Genomic DNA, 25,918 nt, shown 5'->3' with positions numbered 1-25,918 from the left:
TTGTTAGAAGGCAACATATTGTGGGTAATAGACATAAGCTAATGGGAACCTAAAGCTTTCCAATTAGTTAAGGATATAATATTAGCATAAGCTCCCTCATCTATACTAGTGCTATATAAGTTCTTATCACAAGGCTTCACCATGGCTTGAAAATGCATATAAGAAGGGAGATGAGGCTTTGCTAATTGATTCCAACTAAAAGAAATTATATGATTACTTAGAGGGGGTTTTGTAGGAACGAGATAAATTCCATCTTGTTCGATACAATCTGAAGAAACAAGAAGAAATTGAGAAGTATGAACCTCACTCTCTACGAGAAAAGTGAGATCAACTGAAGGTGGAATCAAGCCAAATACTTTATCAACCAATGGTTGGCTAGGAACAGAATCATGGGATTCATGTTTAGAGAGAATGGGATTGGTTGAAGATGAAATGGGATCAATCACTTCATCAACCAGTGAAGGATTGGAGGAAAGCTTTTGGTAGTCAGTTGGAAGTTGCTGCTGAGAAGAAATAAGGTTTTCAAATGCTTTGGATGCTTCATCCATATAAGGGAAAAGGTAAATTTGATGATTCCCTTTACATAACCTATAGGGAAACTTAACTTTACCCTTCTTCGTGGGACCCTTATTATCACTAGTTGATGGTTTTTCACCAGAATGATCTCTAGACGCTGATGAAAAGGGCTGATGTGAGCTTGTAGACCACACTTATAATACTTTTGGAATACCAAAGAAATATCTAAGAAAGTGATCACCCTTACAATGCATGCAAGAGAGTTTAAATTTATGGGGCTTGGTGGAAGGTTTCTCAACATTAGCTACATTTGTAGAAATGGTTGCTTGGTTGTACCCTTTCTTATTCTATTTCTTCTTCTTCTTAGATTTCTGGTTACTAGCATTAATACTTTCACCAAGTGAGGAAGAAGAAAGGGAGGAAGAGACATTGGGCGAAGAAGGAAAAGGGTCAACTTGAGGTTGATGTTTTTCAGGTGGAGGGCTTATTTGTGAAGTAGTTTGGATGTTTGGAACCAAAGAGGTTGAAAACAACCAAACCGGTAAACCCGTGGTAAATCTAGGAAGGGACAACGTAGCCATATAAGGAGAACCAGTACTTCCGAAAGAGGGAAAAGGACTAGGATTACCATCAAAAGGGTTTCCTTGACTGTTAGACTCTGTACTTATTTCCATGAGACTCAACCTAAGGAGTAGAAAGTGAGTTAATTAAGTGATTTTGAAAAGTAAAAACACAAATAAAAATAAAGAGGTGTAACTAGGTGTATAAGGATTACCAAGTCATTTTGAACTGAAATATATGGTTAAGTACGTGTAGACAATATCCCTGAATGTTGTGTTTGGTGTATGACAGTTAACAAGGCAGCTGACTCAGTTACCCATGGCAGGTTTGCAGCCTAGTGGGGACTTCCAAAATATAGCCAGAAGTATGTGGAGGCGTTGTCTGTAGTAGTTTTGTTTAAAGTGTAACTATACAATGGGGCATTTCAATATACTCGTTGTACATGGAGCACCACCCTATATTGTTAGGTCCCTATAATACTAGTGTATTCCCACATTGTTATTAGTGTAGCCCCTTATTGTTATTGTTGTGACCCATAGAAGCCCACTATTATTATTGTGGTGCCCTTACATTATTATTGTTATGTCGGCTCTGATTATATTGTGACTCCTTAGACTCCTATATATAAAAAGGAGGTTGTGTTATTTGATTCATCCAAGAATTGTTCATTTGTGTAATGTAAATGAAGTTTCCCCCTTGAAGAGGCTCATTTCTAAGTCGTTGATTTATCTTTTCTATCTTTTTGTGAGCTGGTTTCATAACATTTGGTATCAGAGCTTTGGATTCTAGGGTTTCGCTACTCCAAGCAGGTCATTGTGGAATTTTCGCTATAATTTGTTTTCTACGAAGGTTCAGACTTTGAAATTAAAACCCATTTCAGAAAAACTGTTGGTGAAGCTTTGTTCCAAATTTTAGACCTTGTATCGCAATATTGACGGAGATATGATCCAAGGAAGTTAGGGTTTTTGTAGGATCCCGATTTACATCCCAAACAGGTGACCTTGGGAAAATCGTCATAACGTTCTCTCTGAGTATCATATTAAAAGTTTGTAAGAAGTTACAAAAAGAGGATGGACTGTAGTTTTTCGATGTAGCCTTTTCAGGTCCGAATGTGGAAAAAATGATACGTGGCACTTCATACAAGTCTGCTCCACTGAAGAAGTCTATAAGAAGGTCAGTGTGGGAGATTTGGCCTAACTATTTCTTGAAGACTCCAATCTTGATTAGAATCGTGGGGATGGAAAGAGGTTTCAGAGGGATACCATAGGATGAAATTTCAGACCTTGGAGATTCAAAATTGCAGAGATACAATAGATTTAATATCGAGCTCCTACGAAGCAAAAAAGAAGAAGGTGTGTAGCCCTTTTAAAAATTTACATAAGTTTGGTTTGAAAAATTAGTTTGAAGTGATTCAAAAGGGAAATCATTAATTTATGTCCTGAAGAAAGAAAATGGAAACAACTAGTAAGCATCCCACAAGCTCCACTATGACACATGAAGAAGAGGAAGAAATGCAACATGATAGATCAAAATTGCAAGACCAAATGCAACAAATTTCGCTCTTGCAAAAAGTAACAAAAAATGAATTGGAAGCCATGATGAATGTTAAGATAGATGGTATAAAAAGGGAAATGGTAGTTTTGAATGATGGTTTAAAATCAGACATGGAATCAATGATGAATGTCAAGATAGAAGGATTGAAAGAAAGTTTGGCAAAGTTGATGGAAGAAAGGCATCCCATTGGTGACAAGGAAATCCATGAAAATCATGATGAAGACAAAAAAATATCAATCATGATTTTAGAGACTCCCATGTGGGGTTTAAAAAACACCACATTCCAAAGATAGAGATGAGGAAGTTTGATGGCAAGGATCTAGTAACTTGGATAATACAGATGAAGCAATATTTTGATCTACAGGATGTGCAACCCTCACAAAAGGTATGTATTGCATCTTTATATTTAGAACCCAATCAGTTTGTATGGTGTAGATGGCTTTGTTCTTGTAAACTACTTGTCACCTGGTCAATTTTTATGGAAGAAATGATAGCACATTATGAAGATACAAGGAGCAACACCTTCGTTAGCCAATTGATAAATCTCAAACAAAAGGGTTCAATGGCAGAGCACATTAAAGACTTCCAAAAATTGAATATTAGGGTAACCAATATTCCTAAGAAGCATATGATTGATGTATTCATAGGGACTTTAAGAGATAACATCCAACATGAGGTTCGCCTTTGGGAACCTTATTCCTTGGAGAAGGCATTCAGGGTGGCAAGAAAAGTTGAAAGAAAAATTATGGCAACAAGGTAGTCTACCAATCACAACTACAAAGATGGAAGTGTTCGTGGTCCTAGTCTTCCACAACCTAAAAGGTTGACACTACAAAAATTGGAGGAAAAAAGATCAAAAGGGATTTGTTACAGTTGTGATAAAAAATGCACTAAAGGTCATAAGTGTGATGAGAAGGAATTATTCTACATAGATTTTAAAGAGGAGGAAGAAAATGAACAAGAAACATCAAAAGAGGAGGATATACACCAGGAATCAACCCCAGAGAAAGAAGAAATGAATCCGACATATCAAGATAGAAGGACATATCAAGAAGAAAAAGGTAATAGTGTTGAATGATTCAGGTAGTACCCATAATTTTATTTATTGTAAGATAGAAAAGGAATTAAATTGCTTCCTATATCCAGTACCAAAGTGTCAAGTGATGGTTGCAAATGAAGGAACCATAAATTTCTCGAGAAAGTTCCATAATATCAAGCTATCCATGGGATAATATCTATTGAATAGTTTAATGCTTTCCATTATAATGGGTGGTGCTGATGTTGTACTAGGAGTCCAATGGTTACAATCTTTGGGTATGATAACTTTTAATTTTCAAGATCTTTTCTTGAAATTTTTTTGGGAAGGAAATGAAGTTGAATTAAGGGGTATCTGATCAAGATTTAAACAGGAACACAACAAATTACAGAGATAACCATAAACACAGAGATGTAGCAGAAATAATACTTCATTTCATTAATGTGAAATACTGAAATATGCTTACAAACAGAAATGGAAATAAACCAGCTAGGGCGATGGTAGCTTATCTCTGAGAAGATATGTGGCGGCTACATGCCTCTGAATTGTGTTACAATGAGGCTCGAAGGCCTATTTATTGTTGAGAAACAATGGAAAACCCTAAATATCCAAAAACCTAACCCTAGAAGATGAAACGCCAAACTGTGGGCCCCGTTTGGGTAAATTGGTACATCAACTTCTCGGGGTCGTAACTTTGGCATATGATCTTTGTTTGACGTGCACAACATCTCGTTAGAAAGATCTATCCGAGAAATACAACTTTGGGAAGAGAAAAAACATCATTTAGGGCCTCAAAACGGCTCTGGAAGTTCAGGACCCGAAAGACTGCTAAAAATAGTAAATTGTGCTGTAATTAAGGAAACTGAAAAGCTGAAAGAAACAATGGTGGGGGTCCAAGTGGACTTGGTGGGTGGCCACCAATATCCACCTAGATCATTCCTCCCCCTTAGGAAGCAATGGTCCCCATTGTGTTGAGTTCCTCCATGAGATGAGGGAACTTCTACTGAACTTGGTCCCTGGTGAGCCACTTGCCCTGGCGAAGGAGTTGGCCTACTTTGACAACTCGATACAGTTGGATATTTTGCTGGCGAGTGAGCTTGATCTGTGCGTCCATGATCCGATCAGTTGCATCTTGTTCCATGCAATCTGGATTTAACTCTGTGGGTGTCAGTTGTTCTGCAATGTTGGATGTGTCTAGTAATGGTGGAAAGTATGGCCGAAGGCGGTCCACAATAAACATTGGGTGCAGACCAAGGAATGGGGGAATTCTGAGCTCAAATGCATTGTCTCCCATAGCCTTGGTAATGGTGTAAGGACCATACAGAGTGGTTTTAGTTTCTGATAGGCTCCAGTAAGGCGTTCCTTTTGCAAATGCAACCATACTTTTTCGCCCACCTGAAACTTGTGTGGCACCCGATGTTGATCATGTCGCTACTTCTACTTGGAATTTTATTTCTCGAGAATGTCATGGACCTGCTGGCGAATATGTTGGATGTGCTCAATGAAGTTGTTCACCTTATCTGTTTTGGACTGGACATGAGCCGAATCTGCATGAGTAGCTGCAAATGGCATGGCCACATCAATGGGACATAGTGGCTGGAATCCCAAGCCCACCTGAAAAGGGTTGTGGCCAGTCGAGCTGTGGAGAGCCCGGTTGTAGCTGTGCTGAACATAGGGGAGGCTCTCATCCCATGTGCGTGGATGCTTTGAGTTGTACATGTGCAAAATGTGTACGATCATCCTGTTGACAACCTCTATCTGGCCATCAGTTTGAGGATGGAAGGCTGTGGACTTAGTGAGTTTGGTGTCCAACATCGACCAGAGACTAGACCAAAATGTACTGAGGAACCTGCTATCCCGATCTAAGATGATAGACTATGGGATCCAAACATATACCCACACTCTTTCAAAGAAGAGTTTAGCAATGGCATCTGCTGTGATATTCTTCTTTCAGGTTGCCATAATGGCCATCTTTGAGAACCTGTCGACGACCACAAAAACGCAGTCGTTTCCATGCTTAGTGGAAGGAAGGCCTGTCATGTAATCCATGGAGATGGATTCATAAGGTCGACTAGGGGAAGGTAGTGGGGTATAGAGGCCTTGCTTCTTGATGGTCAGTTTGGCAATGGGGCAGGTAGTGCATGATCTGATGTACTTCCCGACATCCTGTCGAAGATTCGGCCAATAGAAATACTTCTGTAGTACTGCCACCGTTTTCTCAACCCCGAAATACCCAGCAACCCGACAGTAGTGTGCTTCCAAAATCATCTTGGCACACTCGCTTGACAGAACACAAAGGTGACCCAGGTGGCATAACAAGGCATCATGGAGGTGAAAATCTGGAACATGCTGAGCCTCCAAGAGTGTCTGGTATGTGTGGCCGAATTCTGAGTCGCTTTTGTAGAGAAGTGGCCAATCAAAAGTCTGATGCCCACAAGAGTTGAGCACGATGGTTAATGCCATGATCGGTGGTCGACTGAGGCAATCTGCAACATTATTGGTGCTGCCCTTCTTATACTTGATATTCAAATGGAACTGTTGCAGGTATGTGGACCACTTCTGATGGCGATCATTCTGCAATTTCCCTTGGGTCTGTATGAACTGCATGGATCAGTGGTCTGTGTGGATGACTGTTTCCTTCCCCAAAATGTAATGCTTCCATTATCGACAGACCTGCACAATGGAATACATCTCTTTGTCATAAGTGGGATACTTCCGCACTGTGTTATAAAGTGTCTCACTGTGATATGCCGATGGATGCCTGTGTTGAGTAAGGACTACCCTAATAGCATAGTTAGAGGCATCTGTCTCGACCTCAAATGGTTGTTGCAAGTCTGGTAATGCGAGAACTGGTTCTGAGTAGAGGCAATCTTTCAACTCTGTGAATGCCTTCTGTTGAGATTCAGACCAAAAGAATTTTGCTTTCGCTCCTCCCTTGGTGACTTGACTCAAGGGCCAAGTGATATGAGAAAATCCCAACATGAACCTGCGGTAGAAGTTGGCAAGACCTAGAAAGCTGTGGAGCTCTGTTAGAGTGGTTGGAGATGGCCAATCCCGAATGACTTGGATCTTGGATGGATCCACATGCACCCCCTGTTCATCAATAATGTATCCCAGATACTGAACTTGGGTCATGCCAAAAGTGCATTTCTCCAAATTGGCACATAACTTGTGTTGCCGCAGTGTTTGGAGAACCTGTTGGATGTGGTGGAGGTGCTCTTCCCAACTCTGGATGAAGATCAGAATGTCATCCAAGTATACAACTACAAATGAGGTGGTGAATGGTCGCAAGATGTCATCCATTAGCCTCATGAAGGTTGCAGGAGCATTTGTCAATCCGAAAGGCATAACCAACCATTCGAAACGGCTCTCCTTGGCTTTGAAGGCAGTCTTCCACACATCAGAGGGTTCGATTGGTACCTGGTGATATCCTAACTACAAATCGATCTCGCTGAAATATTTTTCCCCCTTCAGTTGGTCCAGGAGGTCATCAATCCATGGGATCGGGTACCTATTACGGACAGTGATCTTGTTCAGTGCCCAATAGTCAATACAGAGTCTCCAAGTCCCATCCTTCTTCTGTACCAACACGATCATGCTCCCACAGGGCGATGAACTCGGACGAATGTGACCTTTCTGCAGCAACTCTTGAATCTGCCTCTTGATTTCATTGTTCTCCAGCACGGAGTGCCAATAGATTGGTCCATTGAGCAGCGGTGCACCTGGGGTCAGATCGATGGAGTGCTTGACCTGACAGTGCGGAAGAACCCCTGTGGCAGAGGTGAAGATGTCCTTGTACTCCTCCACGACCTTGTCCATCTATAGTTGTCGTGCGGAGGGGCCCTGTCTGGAGGTTGTTGCCACCGTCTTCTTATTTCCTTGAGGGCGTATCATCAGGAAAACAAATTTCCCGGTTTTGGAAATGAGCTTACTGCATTGTTTTGTAGTAACCAAAGAGATGGCGGTAGGTGGTGCTACCTCCGGTATCCTGTACAAATTATTTCCCAAAGTAACAATAACAGCACGGGGCCTTGATTCATACACAACATGTCACTTCCACAAGTATGGTTGTCCTAATAATACATCACAAACTTCAAGGGGAGCAATGTCACACAATTCCTCATCCATGAAGGGGTTGATGTTGTATGGAAGACGACACTTCTGGCTCACGCAAAGATCCCATCCTTGGTGAAGCCACCCGATGGTGTACGGTTGTGGATGTGCTGTGGTCGGTATGCCCAGTCGCTTCACGACCTCTGCTGAAATGAGGTTCTTTTGGCTCTCGCTGTTGACAATGAACTATAGCGGGGAGCCCTTAACCCACATTTGGGAGTGGAAGAGATGCTCCTTCTCCTCTGGATCTTCGGGTTCCTCCTTTTGGATCTTCATGGTGGCAACGGTGGCGTTGGGCTCCATATCGATAATCTGCTTCCCCTTGTCATTCCCCTTATTAGGTTCTGACTTAGAATCAGAACATGCATCTAATTATGAAACCTTAAGCTTGGCCACTAGTGACTGCTTGGCCCGACACTCACTTGTGTTGTGAGTGGAGCTCTTATGGAACTCACACCACTTTCCCGTGTCCTTTTTCGGCTTCACGGTGTTGTTATTTGGTTGCAACTTTGGCAGGTTGTCTTGGGTCGCCTCGCCTTGGCTTTTTCCTTTGTTCTGTGGTTTGGGGGCACCTTTCCCTTGCTTCAGATTCGCAGATCCAAAGTCTCGCTTCTTCTGTTTAAACTTTTGCTCGACCTTGACGGCATATCGGTATGCCATGCCAAGAGAGGAGATGTTCAGGAATTCTATTTCTTTCGGGATGTACTTGTGCAGGCAGCTACAGTATTTGAGTACCAAATGTTGCTCTGAATCCTTGATACCCAACTTTATGCGAAGGGTATGGAAAATATTGATAAACTCTGGCACATCTTGGTCCCTTCCCTGTCGCAGCGTGGTCCACTTTATGTATTGATCCTCATAGCTTCCGACAGGGTAGTACTTCTCCTTGATGGCATCCTGGAATGAATTCCAAGTGGGTGTGGCTGAAAATAGTGAGCCTGTACTTTCAGCCTTCTACTCGTAGTACGTTTCCCACCAGTCCTTGAGTGGGGGGCTGCTTTGAGAAGAGCGAAAATAATCTTTTTGCAACTAGAAAAATCATGAATAGAAAAATAACCCTCTAGAAGATTTAACCATTTATCAATGGCATATGTGTCTATTTGACCCTCGAATATGGGGATTTCAAAATTAACTTGTACCTTAAACGGTGTGGCGTTTCCAAAGTAGCTATTGGAAGTCAATTCGTCACCCCTGGGTAGACGCTGAAGGATCTGGGAAAAGCTGTCCATCATCGCATTCCTTTGTCAGTCAAGGGCTTCTTTGAGCAAGATTTTGATAGGATCTCCTACCCCCTCATCTTTCTTTTCATCCGCCATGGGAGGCCATCGAGATTTGTGAGGTTGGTCTTGCAAAGGTTCGACCAGTTCAAGCCCTAACTCCTTATATCCCGACCTCATTGGGGACATGCAAAGAAAAATAGATAAAAATCAGACCGCTCTGATACCACTGATCTAGATTTAAACAGGAACGCAACAAATTACAGAGATAACCATAAACACAAAGATGCAGAAGAAATAATACTTCATTTCATTAATGTGAAATACTGAAATATGCATACAAATAGAAATGGAAATAAACCAGCTAGGACAATGGTAGCTTATCTCTGAGAAGAGATGTGGCAGCTACATGCCTCTGAACTGTGTTACAATGAGGCTTCAAGGCCTATTTATTGTTGAAAAACAATGGAAAACCCTAAACATCCAAAAACAACCCTAGAAGATGAAACACCAAATTGTGGGCCCCATTTGGGTAAATTGGTACATCAACTTCCTGGGGTCATAACTTTGGCATATGATCTCCGTTTGACACACGCAATATCTAGTTAGAAAGATCTATCTGAGAACTACTACTTTGGGAAGAGAAAAAATGTCGTTTAGGGCCTCAAAATGTCTCTGGAAGTTTAGGACCCGAAAAACTGCTAAAAATAGTAAACTATGCTACAATTAATGAAACTAAAAAGCTAAAAGAAACAATGGTGGGGGTCCAAGTGGACTTGGCGGGTGGCCACCAATATCCACCTGGATCAGTATCACAAGGAAACCAGGAAATATAATCAGCTCTAATAGCATGAAAAAGCTTCTAAAGAAAGAATAACAGGGCGTAATTACACAATTATGTTCTCTAGAGGTTCAAACATCGAAATCATCTATTTCTCCAGACCTCCAAAAAGTCTTGGACAATCATTCCAAGGTATTTGAGACTCCCAAAGGCCTCCCACCTATTCGTGATCATGATCATGCCATTCATTTGGTTCTAGGAAGTATTCCTCCAAACATCAGGCCTTACAGATATCCCTATGCCCAAAAGAGTGAATTTGAACATATGGTTGGGGAAATGCTAGAGGCGGGTATAATTCAACCTAGTCAAAGTTCTTTCTCTACTCCAGTAGTACTGGTGCACAAGAAGGATGGATCATGGCGCATGTGTCCAGATTATAGGGAGCTCAACAAGCTCACTATTAAAGATAAATTTCTCATTCCTGTCATTGATGAATTATTGGATTAATTACATGGAGCAATTTACTTCACCAAGTTGGATCTTCGTTCAAGATATCATCAAATAAGAATAAAGACTGAAGACGTTCCGAAAATAGCATTTAGAACTCATGAAGGTCATTATGAATTTTTGGTCATGCCTTTTGGCCTTACCAATGCACCTTCTACATTTCAAGTTTTGATGAATTCCATTTTCAAACCCACCCTTAGAAAAATTTTGTTAGTATTTTTTGATGATATACTAATATACAACAAGTCTTGGAAGGATCATGTTGACCATGTTGACAAGGTGCTCAAGCTATTAGAGGTGAAACAATTATATGAAAAACCTCCAAATGTTTCTTTGGAGTACAAGAGGTGGAATATATGGGTCATATTGTATCTCATGAGGGTGTTAAGGTAGACCCTAACAAAATTAAAGCCATTAAGGAATGGAAAATTCCCACATCCATAAAGCATCTATGAGGATTTCTTGGGTTGATAGGATATTATCGCAAGTTTGTTAAGAATTATGGGAGAATAGCAGCACCTCTAACAACATTACTGAAGAAAGATGCATTTTCTTGGACTCCAGAAGAAACTAAGGCCTTTGAGCATCTTAAAGAGGCAATGTGCCAAGCAACGGTCTTAGCTACGCCAGAGTTAAAAAAAAAACCTTTATTGTGGAATGTGATGCCTAGGGAAATGGAATTGGTGTTGTTTTAATGCAAGAAGGAAGACCCATTGCTTTTGAAAGTCGTCCAATCAAAGGAAATTATTTATACAAAGCTATTTATGAGAATGAAATGTTGGAAATACTACATGCAGTTAAGAAATGGCAAACTTACCTAATGGGAAGGCACTTCAAGGTAAAAACATGTCATGATAGTCTTAAATAATTTTTAGAAAAAAGATTATCTTCAGAGGAACAAAAAAAATGGATCACAAAGATGTTGGTTTATGACTTTGAAATCATCTACAAAAAAGGGAAGCAAAATGTTGTTGCAGATGCACTCTCAAGAAAGGATGAGGATTTGGAAGCATTGCTTTGTGCCATTTCTATTATCCAACTAGATTGGATAGCCGAAGCGAGGGATGAATGGAAGGATGACTAAGTGTGGGCAATCATTCAAAAGTTACAACAAGATCCTAGTACATCTGATATATTTAGCTGGAAAAATGATGCATTATGGTACAAAGATCGCTTATACCTTTGTAACAATTCCCAACTCAAACAAAAGATTCTTCTGGAATTGCACACCTCTTCCTTAGGAGGGCACTCAGGATTTTTAAAAACTTACCACAAGATTAAGAAGGAATTTTTTTGGGATGGCCTTAAAGCTAATGTTCAAAAGTTTGTGGCGGAATGCTTGGTTTGCCAAAAAAATAAAGTTGAGACAATTAAGACCCCGGGTCTGTTACAAACTTTATCCATTCCAAGTCAATGTTGGGAGGAGGTTTCAATCGATTTTATCATAGCTTTACCCAAGTCTGAAGGAAAGAGTGTCATCATGGTGGTAGTTGATAGACTTACTAAGTATGCACATTTTTGTGCATTATCTCTTCCATTCAAAGCCAGTACAGTTGCTATTGCATTTATGGAAACAATTCAAACACTAAATGGAAACCCAAAGATTATTGTAAGCGACAAAGATCCTATTTTCACTGGAAATTTTTGGATGGAATTATTTTCTTGTCTGAGTACTTAATTAGCTCATAGCTCATCTTATCATTCTCAATCAGATGGGAAAACTAAGATAGTAAACAAATGTTTGGAAGGATATATGCATTTCTTTGTATGTGAGAAACAAACACAATGAGTCAAATCGCTACCTCTGACTGAATGGTGGTATAACACTTCCTTCCATACTGCAGCAAAAATGACCCCATTTATAGCACTTTATGGATATCATCCACCATCCATCACGTCATCTTTAAGAGAAAATTCTAAGGTTCAAGCAGTGGAAGATCACATAGAGTATCAACAACAAGTTCTCCAACTCTTAAAGGATAACCTCACTTTGGCACATAATAGAATGAAACAACAAGTGAATCAACATCACAGTGAAAAAAATTTTGATGTAGGCAACTGGGTATTTTTACGGTTACAACCATACAAACAAATGTCCCTCAAACAAGCTAATAAAGATAATAAATTAGCACCAAAGTATTATGGTCCTTACAAGGTGTTGCAAAAAATTGGTACTATGGCATACAAATTGGAGCTTCCTACATCTACCAGAGTGCACCTAGTTTTGCATGTTTCATGCTTAAAGAAGGTTATAGGTGACAAGCTTCCAGTTCAAACAATATTGCCAGAACTTGATGAGGAAGGAAAAATCATATTGGAACCTGAATAAGTCATGGAAACAAGAACTCGACAATTATCAAAATCGATCAATTTCAGAGTATCTCATCAAGTGGAAGAACTTACCCACGGAAGATTCCACATGGGAGGATGAGAATTTTATACAAACGCATCCAGAACTACTCAAGCATTGAGGACAACACTTTTTTTTAAGGAGAGGGGCATGTTAGGTCCCTATAATACAAGTGTATTCCCACATCATTATTAGTGTAGCCCCCTTACTGTTATTGTTGTGCCCCATAGAAGCCCACTATTGTTATTGCGGTTCCCTTACATTGTTATTGTTATGTTGGCTCTGATTATATTGTGACCCCTTAGACTCCTATATATAGAAAGGAGGTTGTGTCATTTGAATCATCTAAGAATTGTTCATTTGTGTAATGTAAAGGAGGTTGCCCCCTCGAAGAGGGTTATTTCTAAGTCGTTGATCTACCTTTTCTATCTCTTTGTAAGCTGGTTTCATAACATATATACCAAAAGGTACATGGAAGAACGTTCTGATATACTCCAGTGTATGTGGAAATATAACAACAATCCCTGGAATGTAACGCTGAAAAGTAATTACAGCTCCTACGTTTAACGACGTTGGAACGCATGTTCTAGCCTAGACCACTAAATGTGTAGGTAATGTTCCAAATTCTCTTTAGGTTGACTGATAAATTTTAATGTTGATCTTGATTAAAGTTTCAGTTTCACAACTCGAAACAAATTCTTTTGAACTCCTAAAATGCAACTAGCATGAGAAAGAACCCTTTTTCATTCGATGAATATCTATTTAAAGAAGGGAAAATTTTCCAAATAATAATGCAGAAAATAAGAACTTCCAAACAAGATCTTCAACTTTCACTATTCCAATGCAAAGATTCAAAGCCCTAATGCATGAAGAAACAAATTTTTCCTTTTTCCTTTTCAATTTTTAGTGTAATAAAAAAATTAAAAATGACTAGATTATTGAATAAAAAACATTCACACAGATCAAAACTGTAACATGAAAGTATTTTAACAAATCAATAACTAAACCTGATTTAAAAGAAGAAACAAACTCTCATAAAAAGGAAATCAAACTCAAATCCAAACAAAATGTTGGCTTTACAAAGACCTTAAACAAACTAGAGATTTAGGAAGACACTGCAAACAAAATAGACTTAGAGAAAGGCAAGAAAATTGATTTTTTTTTTCACTTACAAGATCATTGCAGGTGATGTATAGCAACCAATGTGAGTCATCACACTTACAAAGAGGGACAAGTGCATTGGGACACCCAATCTAAAAAAAAAAGTGTGATGGGGCTATTTTTTCTGTAAACACATAAATCAAACCCTATCCAAGCTCAAAATTATGCTTTCCTAGGTCCAAGAGCTGTCTGAACAAGTCAAAATGAGTCGATTTCAGGGGTCCTAAAAGGCTAGAAAAAGGAAACCACTAAAGAACATCCTATTCCCCATTACAGTTGCCAATTTTTTGTGTGGATAAATTCCTTCTGTAGACAAAAGTAATCTCCCTAGACCTAGTGGCTTGATCTAGAAACAACCAAAATAAAACAACTACGCTTTCCTTAGAGAAGTTTGAAATTTGGGAAGAATACGTACTTAGAATCTAATGAAAGTTTAAACTCCAACTCCAATTGCTAAAATTGGAACCTGAAAAACATCAAAAACAATTAAAAGAACCAAAACATACAAATAAAATATACAAATAACTCCAAATAAGAAGCCAAGGATTCATTGTTCTACATATGCATAAATGAGACATAATGTATAGAAAAACAAGGCATTTTTGTATTGATAAAAGTAGGAGAAGATTAAAAAAAGTGTAGGCCTTGACCTTGTAGACCTCTCCCATCTATATTGTCCTTCCTTTGCCACAATAGTGATCCTTCAATCACACCTCAAGCACATGGATGGATTATGGACCTCTAGGAACAAACCAACAGTGTGAGGGCATAACTAAGAGTCTCCAAAATCCAACCCAATCCTAATAGTAGGTAATTAATTTATATTAGAAATGAGGAGGTTTCTAGATCCATTAAAATAGGGTAAGATTCACAATAAAATGGGATAAGCTCCATGGGGTAAGTGATAATACCTCATTTGTAGGAATTCAAGGACATCTTTAACAAAGAATGGAAACCTCCATGATAGAGCCTATAGAAGCGAAACTTAAAAATTATATTTAATTTTTTCCTTATTTCAAGGATCTTCACACTTATAGTGAAAGCAATCTTTCAAGACCACTGATTTTTCTTTTGATGCAACCTATGCCATCACACTTACTGAATTAGGAAAGTGAATTGGTCCGAAAATAAGGTTTTTAGCCAATTTAATCTAGGATTCTTGGAACTTCTAGAAAGGAGACGTGTTTGGATTTGTAGAGGATGATTGAAAAGAGGGAAAGGATGATGATTTATCTGACATCAAGGCCATTTGATTGGATGTGACAAAATGACCTGTAACACATAAGGATGGATTTATTTGGATGAAAAGGAAGAAAACTACCTTTTCAAATTGTATTTTCATCTTGTATCCTTATACATTTACTGAGATTTCAAGAGTAGGCACTCCTTGGACGCGTAATTGAATTTCACATTCAATGAGTGCCCACTATGCATACTTTTGACAAACCCACAATGATATAACTTTAAAATGCATGAACAGAACATTGAGAAAATGTATAGGGATATAAGTTGAAAATAAAATTTAAAAAAGTATTCTTCCTTTCCCTCCCAAATATTTACCCTTATTGTTGACATCATCGTCTTGAATCCTATTGATTCTTTTCATGTTTATTTTGATATTACATTTTTTTTCTTTGAGGCACATTTTTTACCTCAAAATTTTCCTAATGGATATTTCCTTTCCATTTCTTGGAATCCAAGTAAGCTTGGAGTAAATTGATGGAACAATAGATTTATATATTTTCTAGATGTGGAATTGTCTTATGTTATTCTCTATGTATTTTATGCATATTTTTCTATTTCCCCTGACGTATCTCTTTACCATATTTTTTTTCCACTAGTCTATTATGTATATGGTTAATCTCCAGAAAAACTTAGCTCCCATTGAAATCTTCATAAAGTATGGATCTTTGACCCCTGTGCCTCCTATATCTTTAGGAGCTCTAAAAACCTTTGAAATTATTAGGTGAAATTTCATTGAGTTGGATTTTTCTCCCTACCACAAGACCTCCTTATTTCATACCCAATTTTTTGTATTATTCCCACAAAAGCTATCATGGAAAAACATTGAAAGATTGGGAGAGCAGAGAGGAACGAATTTATCATAATTAGTACTCCTATAAGGCCTAACCATTATGGCTCTCACTGATTGAATAACTTTTAATATATTCTATGATTCTTTGTTATAAAATGTTGTCATTGATTGAAAAGTCAAAGAATGATGATGGAAAAGACAAAGATAGATAAGTGGGTGCAAGAAAAATGATCAAGGTGTAGATAATTTAGAGCCATTTTTTGTATAAAAGATAATATCAGAAGCACTTGGTAACTAATCATATGGATAAAGCTCAGGAATATATTTCGAATGTATAATGAAGTTTGAAAAATGCCTCTTGGATCAAAAGTGATTGACAATCAAATTTTTGGAGGTGAAAGTCAAAGTTTGAGTCCCTAAGCACAATCAACACACAATTGGAAGGATGAGGTGGTGCAGGTATAGGAAGTGAACCAATAAAAATCTCATGAGGGATAGTAGTGGTCCCCATGGAATCCATGTAACCCCAGCGGAGGTTCCTCAAAAGATAGAGAAGAATGAACAAGTTTGAACTCTCAGGATGATGTAACCTTGGGAGGACATGGAACAAGTGACGTAGCATGTGGAAGGAGTGGTGATTGGTGCATTGTAGCATGGAGGTACCCACAACCACATCACCCTAGGTTCTTAATGCTAAAATAATAAAAGTTTGTGCATGCATATAGCTTCGAGTTGACAAGGCTCTAGGACAAGATGGTAGACAATGTGGAATGACATCTCACTGTAGCAAGCATATGATTGGTTCGCATGTCAGAGGTGGCACACATAGGAACATGTCATCCTGGAGGGATCACCCCGAAAGAAATTTAAAAGGTGAAAACGAGGAAGCTCCGGGATGATGAGGCACTAGGAAATGACGACATACACAATGGAAACATAGGACCAATATATAGAGTGCACATGGAGAGTGATCCCTCCAAGGCACCTAATCCTGAGACTTATACCCTAGAAGTGTTTGCAAAGGCACATATGGAAATAAAGTCGGGGGCTAAATATTAAGGACCAGGGTGTCGTTATGAATGTGTGTGTGACCACAAGCATAACAATTTGTAAAGGTTGGTTAAGCCCTCAAGGTTATAGCACAAAGGGCCCAACTGAGAACATATTTAGTAGTTTGGTGGTTTGTTAAGCACTTTGGGCTTATGGATGAATGAGTTGACATGTTAAAATTTGGAATTTTATGCCAAACAAACAACGCATATAATTCAAAAAATAAGATATGAATGAGTTGGTAGCTTTGATTGCGGCGTGGACCGTTTAGAGGAAAATTTAGTAGTATTGGCTAAATTTGGAGTTAGCCAAATTTAGAAGGAACACTGTTAAATCTTGTCAAAATTCTAGAATAGGAAAATTGAGTAGTTTAAGTCAGTTTTTCTTATAGAGATATGTAAGTATAGTTTGAAGACTTATTGTGCACATCAAGAGGACATTCCAAAAATAGAAAACAAGAAGTTAATGAGATCAAAACCTCTGATAAGTGAAATTCAAGTGCAAGATGAATAAAGCTTAAAGAACTAAAATTAATAGTCAAGATTCTTTATAAGCATAACCAATTGTGAAAGATTGGTGTTGATAATGAATTCATGGATTGATGTTGCTGGTGTGGATGGTGGTTTTTGATTAGTTATAAGAGACTATTGAAGGTGATTTTATGGTGTGTGTGGCGAGTGATTGAGGTGAAGAATTTATTTTTTATATGAAAGGTATTGGCCTTCATGATTCAAGTTTGAAAATTGCATGAAAGATGAATCATTGAGTTCAGGAAAGTGGTAGCTTGAAGATAAGGGGTTGTAGCTCCTTTCAGTTACTCTTTCACTAGTAGCTAGTAAATAGTAAGGAACCAGAGATCCTTTTAGTGGTAGCTTATAAAATATGGGTTGTAACTCCTTTCAGTTGTAGCTGATAAATCATGAAGTAATAGCTTCCTTCTGGTTGTAGCTAGATAACTTTGTAACAACAAGTATAAACCTTCCTTTGTGAAGTAAATTTAAGGAGCGTTTGAAGAAATTATGTGTTTATTTGTGCCTCTAATGATTTACTCTTATGGTGTTGATATGAATTAATTGCTAAAGTATTTATTTGTTTCCTAATTATCTTTACTAATGAAAGAATTTTTTAAAATTTCTACAATACTAATTCATCCCCCCATCCTAGTATTGTCCTTGTTTCTAACAATTGGTATCAGAACATTGGTTACATTACGATCATTTTAATAGTATGAAGTAAGATCAAGGACCATGACAAACCAAGGAGGAGGATACACCAATACGGCACCGATGTAATGGAACAAACTATGTGTTTTGGAAAGTAAGGATGAAGACCTATCTTCAATCACTTGGAGCTGATGTATGGGATGAAATAGACTCAAAAACATCAAAATCCTCCAACCTTGATTACTAGATATCAGAAGATGGAATACATGTAACACTAAAACTATGAATTCCCTGCTTGCTAGCCTACTTGAATCAAAACTAGTCAAGGAAATGGACTGCTCTACTGCAAAGGCTATTTGGTAGAAGATGAGTAGTTGCTATGAAGGTGATAGAAAGGTAAAGAAAGCTAAAATTAAATATTTTAGAATGCAATTTGGGTCTTTGAAGATGCACGATGATGAAGATATTGCTAAATATTTTCTGAGACTTGATGCGGTTGTGAATACTATAAGAGGTCTTGATGAAAAATTAGAAGAACCAATTGTCATTCAAAAAGTGTTAAGATCTCTCCCTGAGATATTTAATCCTAATTTTTCAGCCATTAGGGATATTTAATCTCACTTTGGATCAAATACTTGACACTCTTACTGCTTATGAGATAAGAATTTATAATGGCAAGCCTACAACAAAGGAGTCAACTTTCAAAGTAGATAATAAGCCCAAGGAAGAGAATGATGATTCATGTTACGAATAAAATGAAGAGGAAGCTAAGTTTGTGAGGATGCTTAAGAGAGTCTTAGGTAAGTACAAAGGTAAGTTACATTTTAAGTGCTTTAACTATGGTGAAGTTGGTCATTATGCCTCCAAGTGTCCTGTAAATAAAAAGAAATAATATGGTCCTAGAGAGAAGTTTAGGAAAGTGCAAAAGGATAGAAATAAGGCTAAGAAGAAGAGATTATACACTCAATATGCCACTTCCTATGAAAGTGAAGGCAACTGATCTTCAGATGAGTATAGAGAAAATGAAAGCTCAAAAGAATTTATGCTCATGGCTATAGACAATATGGAAATAGAAGCTATCAATTATGATGAAGAAGAGGTTGAAGTGGATTTATAAAGAGAGTTGGTTAGTTCTCTTGATGAGATACAAAGGATGAGAAAGAAAAATAAAGATTAGAAAGAATTGTTGATTAAACACAAAGTTGAAGCTATTGAAGCTATGCTCTCGCAAATTGAAGAAGGTAAGAATATTCAAGAAACTTTGAATAAGAAGCTCATCGAAAAAAATCAAGCATGTGAAAGGCTTGAAGGAGAAATTGTTTTGCTAAGGAAAGAGTTGGAAAAGGTAAAAACCCAACTGATCAGCTTTAATCAGAATTTTGGAAAGGGGGCTAAAATTTTAAATGAGCTTCTTGAAGCACAAAGAGTCTCCAATAACAGAGCGGGTCTTGGATTTCAGCCCAATTCAAGCTCAACATATAATTTAAAGGGAAAGAGAGTGATTAAATTTGTGTAAGTAGCAAAAACTGGAGATAGCGCGAGTCAATGCAACAATTGAGTGAAATAGCAAGTACACAACCCAATTTGCAGCAAAATACAAATTAAAAGCAACAAAATGAGAAGGGAAATTTGAACAACAGGTCAAATTATGCACAACAAGGGAAGATAAATGTTGGAGAGGAAAATCAAATTTACTAAAGGGCACCCAAGTAGGATTTCAGATATCAATTTTATCCCAGGTATGAGGATATATTTCCAGGACATTGTTTCACATGCACAAATTATAAGTGCAAGGTAACAAATTCTAGGGTGAAATTGTCTTATAGAAAACTCATGCCACTAAGAAGAAATTATTAGCCAATTAATCAATATATTAGGAAACGGATGAGTAGACTCAAGTACAACAATCCATTTACTCTGAACAATTTGATTCAATGTTAATCCTATCAAAATTTTGGGCATAAAGCAACAATTTGTATGTTAGGTCCCTATACTACTAGTGTAGCTCCTTACTGTTATTAGTGCAACCCCTTATTGTATTGTTGTACCTTTGTAGTCCCCATATTGTTATTATTGTGCCCCATAGAAGCCCACTATTGTTATTATTGCGCCCTTACAATATTATTGTTATGTCGGCTCTAATTATATTATGACCCCTTAGACTCCTATATATAGAAAGGAACTCTTATCATTTGTATCATCAAATAATTATTCATTTGTGTAATTTAAAGGAGGTTTACCCCTCAAAGAGGCTGATTTTGAAGTCGTTGATCTATCTCTTCTTCTATTTTGTGAGTTGGTTGAATGAAATTTGGTATCAAAGCTTTGGATTCTAGGGTTTCGCTACTTCGAACATGTCATCATGGCATTTTCAATATATATATTTTTCTACTAATTTTCAGAATCTAAAATTAAAACCCATTTTATCTGCAATCTTGATGAACCTCATGCCTGAGTTTCAGATCTTATCTCTCTATATTGTCGGAGATATGAGCTGAGCAAGTTAGGGTTTTTGCAAGCTCCATAATTCCATCTCAAACAGGTCATCGTGACATTTTCGCTATAACGTTTTTTCAACGAAAATTCAGAAGCTGAAATTTAAACCCATTTGAGATGAAATCATGTTGAAATTGGTGTACAAATTTCATATCTCGGTTCACAATATTTTCGGAGATAGGATCCATGTAAGTTAGGGTTTTTGCAGGCTCCCGAATTCAATCTCAAACGGGTGACCTTGGGAAAATCGTCATAATGTTCTCTCTGAGAATCAGATTCAAATTTCGTAAAAATTGATATAAAGAGAACAAACTTTAGTTTTTTGGATATTGTTTTTAGGGCCGAAGGTCAAAAAAGTGGCATGTGTAACTTCTTACAAGTTCACTCTACTGCACCAGTCTATAATCAAGTCATCATGGGAGATTGGGCATAACTATTTCTTGAAGAATCCAATCTCGATCAGACCTGTTGGATTGGAAAGAGGAATCAATGCTGGTTTTTGGTAGCATTGGAAGTTATCTAGCATTGAAAATTGGTGGAGAGGCTAAGGCACATGATTTCTAAAGAACCTAGAAACCGTTTGGTGAAATTCCACCCGAATTGTATTTTATTAAAATAATTAATATTTTTAATGGGGTTCCTAAGTCTAAACTTATGGAAATTAAAATATTAATGGGTATTAATCAAAATATGGGTGAGAATGATCTAGAAGGTGGATCAAGTCATCTTTTATTCTTAGTCGTTGATTAGAGACTTAATCACAACCATTGAAGTCTCAACAGGAAAAGTATAAGAAGGAGGCTTGGGGTTCATTTAGAAACACACAGAGAGATTGAGGAAATCGATTTTCTGAGGTGAGAAGTTCTTAGGAGGAAAATCGGTTGGGGATATCTCGCAGTAGAAGGGAAGTGAGATTCTGGGAGGACTATCCAAAGAATACAAGGTAGAGAGAGGACAAAAAGACATCCAGAGGAAGGCTGACGCAGACCTACGCAGTGTTGATGCATAGGCAACACAATTAGTGAGGGGAAGTCGAGTTTCTGCAGAGGGAATTCAAAGTTTAGGTGTCAAAATCCAGGGTGTGATATTGGAGGAAGGGAAGTTTATTTCTTAGCCAACAAAAAATCCAAAGCAGGGAGGCAGCATAATACCCAGGAGGCGTGACATAGAAGCTACCCAGGGTGACGCAGTTTGACGTAGAGACCATCAGAAGGTGACATAGAGCCTCCCAAATCTGAGGATCAATCATTGATTCTCTAGTGACAGGGTGAGATTGTTTCACCAGTATTTTTTCCAATATTTTCTCTATAAAGGATTTCTATTTAAGCATCCTAGATTTGTATTCAGAATTTTCTCCTAAATAATAATAAACCCCTAGAGTTGCTGTGCCGGTTTTCCCGCATTGGGTTTTTCTGGGGACTATTTTGTCCAAAAATAACTGTGTCCTATGTATCTTATTCTTTGCTCAGTTTTACGTTTCATGCCAATAAAATGTAAGTAGTGTAGGCTACAGAATTAGTTTGTTTTAGTACTCAAAAGAATAACTTGATGAATGTAATTAAGATTAAGTAGGTGAAGTAGATTCAAATTTGCTGCATTAGGGGTTCCTTGAGGATTAGGAATTTCCACATGGTATCAAAGAATTGATTTTGAGATAGGAAGAGAAGATCTAGCGCTGAGCATAGAGGCCAATAGCTGCATTTGGTAACAATTCGAATCCTCTTGAAGGGATTGCGCAGTCCTTGTTGGGAAGCAGAGATTCCGAGGAAATATCTCTCTCAGAGAGTTGAAAGAGAGGTACAATTTTTGAATCGTGGGCTTGCAACGGTAGAGGGAGTGACACAGAGCCTCAACTTAGTGCTTGAAGGGCATATTTTCTATCGGGGCATAAATCCGTCAGAGAAAGAGCGAAGACCCATAGAAGGAGAATTTTCTCCTCATAGAACATTTTACCAAAAGGTTCAAATTTCTCACTTGCTAAGTAGTAACTAGAGGAGTCAGTTCGACAGTTGGGTGAGATTGCATCACATGGGCTCAGAGATCAAGACAGGTTGGAATGAGCTTCCAACTATGTCATATGGAAGATTAGAACCTTAGTTGTTCTAGAGGAGTACGATCTTGAAGCTTACATCAAGAGTGTTATTGTTGTTCTTGCTGAGAATGATCAAAAGAAGAAGTAAAATCCCAAGCAAGGGAAGGCGAAGAGGTACATACTCGATGGAGTTCAATATCATGTGGTCTCACACTTGCAGGGAAAAGATACAACCCAAGAGTTGTGGGAACCTTTGTCTTCACTGTATGAAGGTTCTTCCGAACAATGGAAGATGTACCTAGAACAAAAGTTGCAATAGACATTGATGCAAAAGGGAGAAGGGGTTAACTCCTATCTTCAACGTCTTCAGGATACCAGAGACCAACTTGCTGCAGTGGGATCCACTCCTTAGTCCACTGTGATGGTAAGGACAACCCTGAATGGAGTCTTAGATGAATGGCAAGTTTTCGGCAAAAGCATATTGGGCAGGGAAAGACTACCTTCATGGGAGGAGAAGTGGGCAACTCTTCAATAGGAGGAATTAGGGAGGGACCTAGTCAAGGTCAACCTCAATGGTAGCAGTGGGAGTGGCATGAAGACCAAGGAGGAGGAGGAGAACTCAACTCTAGCATCAAAGGGACAGCATAAGCAGAAGTAGAAGAAGGACATTTCGAAGGTGAAATGTTTCAGTTGTGGCAACAAGGGCCACTATGCATCCCAGTATCCTTTGAAGCAAAAGGATAAGGATGAGAAACATGATCCTAAGGCTACTCTAGAAAATATTGACAAAGATGAGTTTTCCATGAGTGCCCATCCATCTCTAGGAGGGAGATGGGGTGATATTGAGCTGTATTGAGGAGGACTACACGTGGGTAGGATCCTTGATGAGTCCACCTCTTGGTTCAAGTCCATGCTACGGGAGCTCAAGATTCAACAGTAGCGAGATGGACTTAGTGTCAGATGATGTAGTGGATTGTTTGGAGGATAGATGCAGTAGCTGGAGACCAGAGATTGATCAATGTAGAGCAAGGTTGGCAGTAGTGCAGATGGCACAATTCATAAGTCAACAACAACACATAAGATTCATAGGGTCAGAGACTAGTAGTAGTTAGATTCCAACATTCATGGTATTATGCTAAACACAGTTAAGTTCAGTTAATTTTGGATGTTTTTCAGTTGGTTCTCTCAGTAACTGAGTTGAAGTATGAATGCAGTGTTAGAAGTGGTAGTGAGAGAAGCATAGCAGATGCAACAGTTGAGAGGGAGTTGTAGTACAGATGCAGCAGTGGAAGTGGCAGTGTCATGAGTAGAAGTACAGTAGCAGCAACAACACAATGTTGATGGCAGCAACAATGCAGAAAGGAGGTGCTTTAGAGACAGAGAAGCATGGAGGTGGACATTATTGCTAGAGCACTTTCCTCGCTAAGAGGGAGTGTTAGTGTTTGGTAGCATCAGAAGTGATCTAGCTTTGAAAATTAGTGGAGAGGATAAGGCACATGAGTTCTAAAGAACCCAAAAAACGTTTGGTGAAATTCCACTTGGATTGTATTTTATTAAAATAATTAATAATTTTAATGGGGTTCCTAAGTCTAAACTTAGGGAAATTAAAATATTAATGGGTATTGATCAAAATATGGGTGAGAATGATCTAGAAGACAGATCAAGTCATGTTTTAATCTTAGCCATTGATTAGAAACTTGATCTCGGTCGTTGAAGTCTCAACAGGAAAAGTATAAGAAGGAGGTTTGGGGTTCATTTAGAAACACACAGAGAGATTGAGGAAATCAATTTTCTGAGGTGAGAAGTTCTTAGGAGGAAAATTGATTGGGGAGATCTTGTAGTAGAGGGGCAGTGAAATTCTGGGAGAAGGACTTTCTGGAGAATACAAGGCAGAGAAAGGAAAAAAAGATGTCCAGAGGAGGGCTGACGCTGGCCTACGCAGTGTTGACATAGAGGTAATGTATTTAGTGAGGGGAAGTCGAGATTCTGCAGAGGGAATTCGAATTTCAGGTGCCGGAAGCCAGGGTGTGAGACTAGAGGCAGGACAGTCGATTTCTCATCCAACAGAAGATCCAGAGTAGAGAGGCAACATAATACCCAAGAGGGGTGATACAGAAGCTGCCCAAGCAAAGGCCATCAGAAGGTGACACAGAGCCTCCTATAATAGGACATTCATTCCATTGGGTTGTATAGTATTTATGGATGATGTCTTTCTTTGGTACGGTCATTGATTCTCTAGTGACAGGGTGAGATTGTTTCACTAGTATTTTGTCTAGTATTTTCTCTGTAAAGGATTGCTAGTTGAGCATCCTAGATTTGTATTCAGAATTTTCTCCTACATAATAATAAACCCTCAGAGCTGTTGCACCAATTTTCCCACACTGGGTTTTTCTGGGGACTATTTTTTCCAAAAATAAATGTGTCCAATATATCTTGTTCTTTGCTCAGTTTTCTGTTTCATGCAAATCAAATTTAAGTAGTGTAGGCTATAGAAGCAATTTTCTTTAGTATTCAGAAGAATAACTTGATGAATGTAATTAAAATCAAGTAGGTGAAGTAGATTCAAATTTGCTACAATAGGGGTTCCTTGAGGATTACTAATTTTCACAGTTAGAGGGCTACCACAGGACTAAATTTCAGAGCTTGGAGATCTGAAGTTACAAAGTTACAATCATTTCAATATCAAGCTCCTAAAAGTAAGAAAAAGAATGACTCGAATCAAGAAAATAGAAACACCTAGTAAGCAAAATTGGATGGATGTCTTGAAGAATGCGATTAAAGATAAGATAAATAGTTTTTTCTATGCCATGGAAGCTAATATCAATGGTATGGAAGCATATTTGAATAAAGGCATGGAATATTTTAAGAAAGACATGGAAGGTTTGAAGGAAGGTGGGACAAAGCTACTACAAGAAAGGCCTCCTAATAGCGAAAAAGGTAGTAGAGGAAACTCATGATGAGAACAAAAGAAATGTTAATCATGATTTCATAGAATCTAATTTTGGTTTGAAGACCACCATATTTCAAAGGTAGATATGAGGAAGTTTGATGGCAAGGATCTGGTAATTTGGATACTACAGATGGAGCAATATTTTGATCTACATGATGTGAAACTGTTACAAAAAGTACATATTGCATATTTATATTTAGAATCAAATCAGTTTGTATGCCATAGAGGGATTTGTTCTCATAAACCACTTGTCACCTGGCCAATTTTCACGGAGGAAATGATAGCACATTATGAGGATACAAAGGGTTCAATGACAAATCACATTGAGGACTTCCAAAAATTGAATATAAGGGTAAATGATATTCTAGAGAAGTAGAGGAGTGATGTCTTCATAGG

The 25,918-nt window shown here is 38.2% G+C and overlaps 1 protein-coding gene across 1 annotated transcript in view; it reads left to right on the top strand.

Moving 5' to 3' along the window:
• LOC149260646 (uncharacterized) overlaps positions 1-23,844 on the top strand; it is a 77,645-nt gene extending 53,801 nt beyond the window's left edge. Inside the window, exon 2 of the mRNA XM_089460798.1 lies at positions 23,749-23,844. Within this exon, the coding sequence (XP_089316924.1) occupies positions 23,749-23,844 (96 nt within the window). The remainder of the gene's footprint in view (positions 1-23,748) is intronic.
• The last annotated feature ends 2,074 nt before the right edge of the window (positions 23,845-25,918 follow it).

This window comes from Pinus tabuliformis, chromosome 6, assembly GCF_031772625.1.
Source record: "Pinus tabuliformis cultivar Carrire ecotype Pingquan chromosome 6, CPIR1, whole genome shotgun sequence".
In the NCBI taxonomy this organism is placed as follows: Eukaryota; Viridiplantae; Streptophyta; class Pinopsida; order Pinales; family Pinaceae; genus Pinus; species Pinus tabuliformis.
The sequence above is the reverse complement of the archived record's forward strand: the minus strand, read 5'-3'. Positions and strand labels throughout refer to the sequence as shown.